A 4,956-nucleotide genomic window follows, 5' to 3' on the forward strand; every position below is an offset into this window, starting at 1 on the left:
ATTGTTTAAGCAATTGTTGATTTCATAGAATGAATTAATCGAACTGAAAATATATTATTTTGCAAACCATTGTTGATTCAATTAAATTATTCAATTAAATTAAAATTAATTTGCTGAATACAATTAAATATTTTGAGAACAATTAATTAATTAATTAACCGAGCAGAGTACAAATTATTTTGAGAACATTTGCGCTAAAGTTTCACGTCTATAAATATTAGATGTTGGTTTGCTTTGTTATTATTAGGTCTTTTAGCCCTCTCTTTCTCTCTTCTATCCCTCTTGCACTCCTCTCTTTCCCTCTTATGTCTTTTTTTACTTTTTCTCCTGCCTCCCTTCTCCGCCCCCTTTTTGTTGTTGTTTGCAACCGGCCGGCGGAAGACTTGCAACATTTTTCTAAACGGTTTTTTTTGCCTTTTTCCATTTCATTTTGCCAACCCAAGCCCACGCAACGTTGCCAATTTTCAGTGCAAAAAACACAGGCACACACAAAAGCGGCAACGTCGCAACATGTTCGAAGCCAACTGAAGGGCGGCAACGTCGCTTGAGGGAAAAAAAGCAACTGCTGCAGCAGCGACATTTTATAACAAACATAAATAAATAAAAGCAAAAATAGAGGGAGAGAAAGAGAGAGGGAGATGGAGATAGATGGGCAAGGGAGACGGCACGAAGCGGCCGCTCATACACGTTGCACTTGCATGTCATGCCGCATCAAACAGAAAAACGCACTCACAACATCATACCGAAAATATTTATAGTACCATTTTCACCTCCGTCATTCTCTCTCATTCATTGTCAGTCTTTCGGAACAAGCGTGGAAAGTGGGTCTGTTATAGTTTTTACCAAGATATAGCATAGTAGGCATTAAAATCGGGCGAAAACAATCGATATCTTTCGAAATTTTCTTCATTTTCCTTGAGAAAAAGTGCAATAAGTCCGCCCCATGGGCACCAATCATTTGTACGATGAACCCATGGTCATGGAGGAGTTCATCAGCTGTTATCGCCATTTCACCGCCCTGTGGGACAGCAGCAGTCCCGACTACCTGTCAAAACAGAAAAAGGAGCCTGGCTATCAGGAACTATTGAAAATCCTAAGACGCGTCAATGGCGGCTGTTCCGTTCAGGATGTTAAACGCAAAATCAACTCGATCAGATGCTGCTATCGTCGCGAAATCAAGAAGGTACAGGCCTCCACGGTTGGCTATAAGCCGCGTCTCTGGTGGTATCACCTAATGGACTTTCTGAAGCCGGTCCTCAACATCCAATCGCCGGTCAGGGTGAAATCGGAGAGTATGGACGATAGTCCCGACGAGACTAGCATTCACGTGAGTAAAATTGAATTGTCATGGTAATACTTTATATCTAAAGTTTTTAAATCATTGGTACCTAAGTATTATATTGAACCCTTTACTATTTGCTACCTAGGCAATAGTTTCAATAAATCTTTATAGAGGTAAATATTTTATACAACGTACATATGTACATGTATCATTTGATATACATATTTATTTTTGTCTATTTTTGGTATATGGTCACACTTACATATTTTTTAAGTCACTAAGGGAAGATATTAGGTCATGTAAAATAAGTAAGTATATAAGTCTTTATAAAGGTAAACATTTTTACAACGTATATACATATATCATTTGTTATATCTATTTTTGTCTATTTTTGGTATATGGTCACACTTAAATATTTTTTAAAAGTCAATAAGGGAACATATTAGGTCATGTACAACAAGTAAATATATGTAAATACACACATTTTACTGGGGTTGTACTAGGTTCTAGTGCTATACCTATGTATACTTTATTTTTAAATCATGATACATATAGATATGTATATATCATATACAACGGACAGCATGGGTTCCAGTTTGATGGCTCGTTCGACGCGGTTTGACGGCGGTCGTACGACAACCGCGATTCGCCGGTCGTACGACATGTGTCTTTCATTCATATTCATTCTTCGGTCATTCGCCATGTCGCACAGTCACACGGCCATCGAATATTGGACTGAGTTTTTCCAGATGTACCGCTCGATGCCCGAGTTGTGGTTGGTGCGCAGTAAAATGTACCGGGATCGCCGGCTCAAGAACGAATCCTATGGCCGACTATTGGATTTAATGCGCACCTCCGATCCGCATGCCAATATCCATACCCTGAAGCGAAAGATAAACAATTTTCGTACCTCGTACCGCCGCGAACTTCGCAAGGTCCTCGATAGTGATCAAAGCTATGTGCCATCGCTTTGGTATTTCAAAGAACTCGATTTCCTCTACGAACTGGAAACCGGTGAAATGCAATTGAGCAATGCGCGAGCTGCGGTAGCTCAGAATCAGGATCATGATACGAGAGAACTGCATTATAATGATGAAAACACATCGGTATACCAACCCGTCATGGAATCGGATGAAACCCTGGGATTTGAGCAGCGTCTTGAGTGCGAAGTGGAAAACTCCGGCATGGGCGTGGATCTAAACGAGGAATCCGAAAGCGATCAAGTCCAACTGATGGTCAGTGAAGTGAGTGCATCTATAGGAAATACGTAGGCCCAGTATATCTGAAATATATTAATTTTTTGAATTATGGAATGATTATTTATTTTATTATAATAGCTTTTGGGATCCCGTTTTCTTGAGTATTAATACCTATAGATTGCTGGGATCCAAAGCTAATTGTATCAATATTATTATTATATTTATATACGTAGTATTAATACATATATCATTTTTTATAAAGGATATATTACATATAATACCATAGTAATATTTTATTTTTTTTTCATGTATTTTTAGGATGACGATATGTTTTCGGAACCCTTTCATACCGAAGAGGATGTACTGCGTCTTGAGGCCGTCGTCGATGGCGAAGCGGACCCCGAACCGGAACCGGAACACGATCAGGAACCCGTAGCGGAATCCTCTGTACGCCTCAAAGTGGAGCACAAGGTCGAAGATTATCCGGCGAATTCTTTGGTAACTGTCAAGTATGCCACTCCGTTGAGTTCCTCCGCCCACCTGAGTTACAACTCCGAACCGGTGGCAACGGATAAAACCGTACGGCGTATCCGTATCCGTCGAAGACGTAGCAGCGATGACATCGATTTCGGGCAATCAGCCAGGAAGCGTAGAGTCGAAGAGATTCCGGACAGGGATCGAGAAAGGGAAAGGGAGCGAGATAGAGATAGGGGCAGGGAAAGTGAGAGCGAGAACGAGTGCGATCTTATCGGTAGGCGGATGGCCACCCACTTCCGGCACATGAGACCGGATCAGCGCCTCTTCGCCGAACGTATCATCAGTGAAGTGCTTGTCTACGGCCGGATGAATCGTCTGTCGTTCGAAGCCCGCTTTCTTCCGGCGGGAAAATAGATATAGCCTTGTAATACCCAAAAAAAAAAAATTATTTTTGGGTTAATTCAGAATTCTATTTTGAAACCTTTTGAAGTGGTATTATTATTCTATATTATAATATGATTGTATTGATTATATTAAGGTTTAAATTCCAAAAAATTAACATGTGTTCTTATTAATGTGTATTTACTTTCCCAACCAATTTTTTTCATCCCTTTTCTTATCCTTATTTCAGTGCTATATGTTTAGAGCTAAGAAATCAAAATTTTGTTAAAAATAAAAAAAACTTTAAAGTTAAATTTGGAGTGTTTTTTAATGCCAAACAAAAGTGACTCTAAAAGGGTTTATTTTCTTAATTTTAAAGAAAAGGTATACTAGAAAAAATACAATTCAAATCCTGGAGTTTGATTCTTATACAAAGTTAAAACAAATAATAGTAAAAACCAGAACCTTAGCCTTAAAATTTTTTTTTTATACTTTCTTTAAAAATTAAAACACGAGTTTTATGGTAAATTTTTTAAACTTAAAGGCCATAAAAAAGAACCAAAAAATGACATTATAGGCGCAAAAAAGCAAAAATGCAAAAATGGCAAATGCAAAGCAAACGGCGAAAGACGAAAGAGCAAAAAAAAAAAGAGGGGGGGGGGGGGGAAGGAAAAGGCAAAAATAAAAAAATAAAAAAACAAAAGAAACGAACCGAACCGGTTTTTATTCATTTTAAATTTGAGTGAGTGGTTCTGTATGCGGATCCCCCCAACCACACTCTTTTTTTTTATGTTTTTCAGCCTCCCTTCTTTGTCTTCTTCTTCTTCTGGTTTTCTGCTGCCGACTGCGATTCTTTTATTCTTTTATTTCAGCTTTCTTTGGCTCGCTGCTGCGTTCTCTTTCTTCCCCACTCCCCATCTTTTTTGCTCACACGTTCCTTTTTTGCCGTTTCCTTTGCTTTAGTAACTTTAATTTGTTGGCATTGCCATTGCCGTTATACTGCCGTTGCTCTCTTTCTCGCATTCTAACGCCCTCTCTCTGTCTATCTTGCCCTTTTACACATTGCTCTATTATCGCTGCACCGGGAAAAATGGGGAGGATTATGATAATATTCATAATTTTTATATACAATAATTAATATATACTTAATTAATAAACAAAACAAATATATAAAAATTAATTTAACAACAGAGGGTATTGAGCCCGGTTTTTTGCTGCAAAAAAAACATAAATTCATTGTTTATTGTTTATATTTTTAGATAATTTTTTAGATATTATATAATTAATAAAAATAACATATAAATAAAAATTAATTTGGCAACAGTGGGTTTTGAGCCCGGCCTTTTGCAGCAAAAAAAGGCAGAAATTCATTGTTTATTGTTTATTTTTTTTAAATATTATATAATTAATAAACAAAACAAATAAATAAAAATTAATTTGGCAACAGTGGGTATTGAGCCCGGCTTTTGGCAGCAAAAAAAAAGGAAGAAATTCATTGTTTATTGACTATATTTTTAGATAATTTTTTAGATATTATATAATTAATAAACATAACAAATAAATAAAAATTAATTTGGCAACAGTGGGTATTGAGCCCGGCTTTTTGCAGCAAAAAAA

General features: G+C 37.1%; 1 protein-coding gene across 2 annotated transcripts; it reads left to right on the forward strand.

Annotated features, from left to right (window-relative positions):
- Positions 1 to 756: 756 nt before the first annotated feature.
- On the forward strand, positions 757 to 3,653 carry LOC119557914. 2 transcript variants are annotated; one of them, XM_037870922.1, is made up of 2 exons: positions 757 to 1,327; positions 2,800 to 3,653. In XM_037870922.1, the coding sequence occupies exons 1-2, from the start codon at positions 944 to 946 to the stop codon at positions 3,370 to 3,372; spliced, it is 957 nt and encodes a 318-aa protein (XP_037726850.1). In that variant the 5' UTR covers positions 757 to 943; the 3' UTR covers positions 3,373 to 3,653. The 2 variants fall into 2 exon arrangements, with proteins under 2 accessions (XP_037726850.1, XP_037726849.1); XM_037870921.1 differs by lacking the exon at positions 757 to 1,327 and adding an exon at positions 1,401 to 2,526.
- Positions 3,654 to 4,956: the final 1,303 nt, after the last annotated feature.

Source organism: Drosophila subpulchrella, chromosome X (assembly GCF_014743375.2).
Source record: "Drosophila subpulchrella strain 33 F10 #4 breed RU33 chromosome X, RU_Dsub_v1.1 Primary Assembly, whole genome shotgun sequence".
Classification (NCBI taxonomy): Eukaryota; Metazoa; Arthropoda; class Insecta; order Diptera; family Drosophilidae; genus Drosophila; species Drosophila subpulchrella.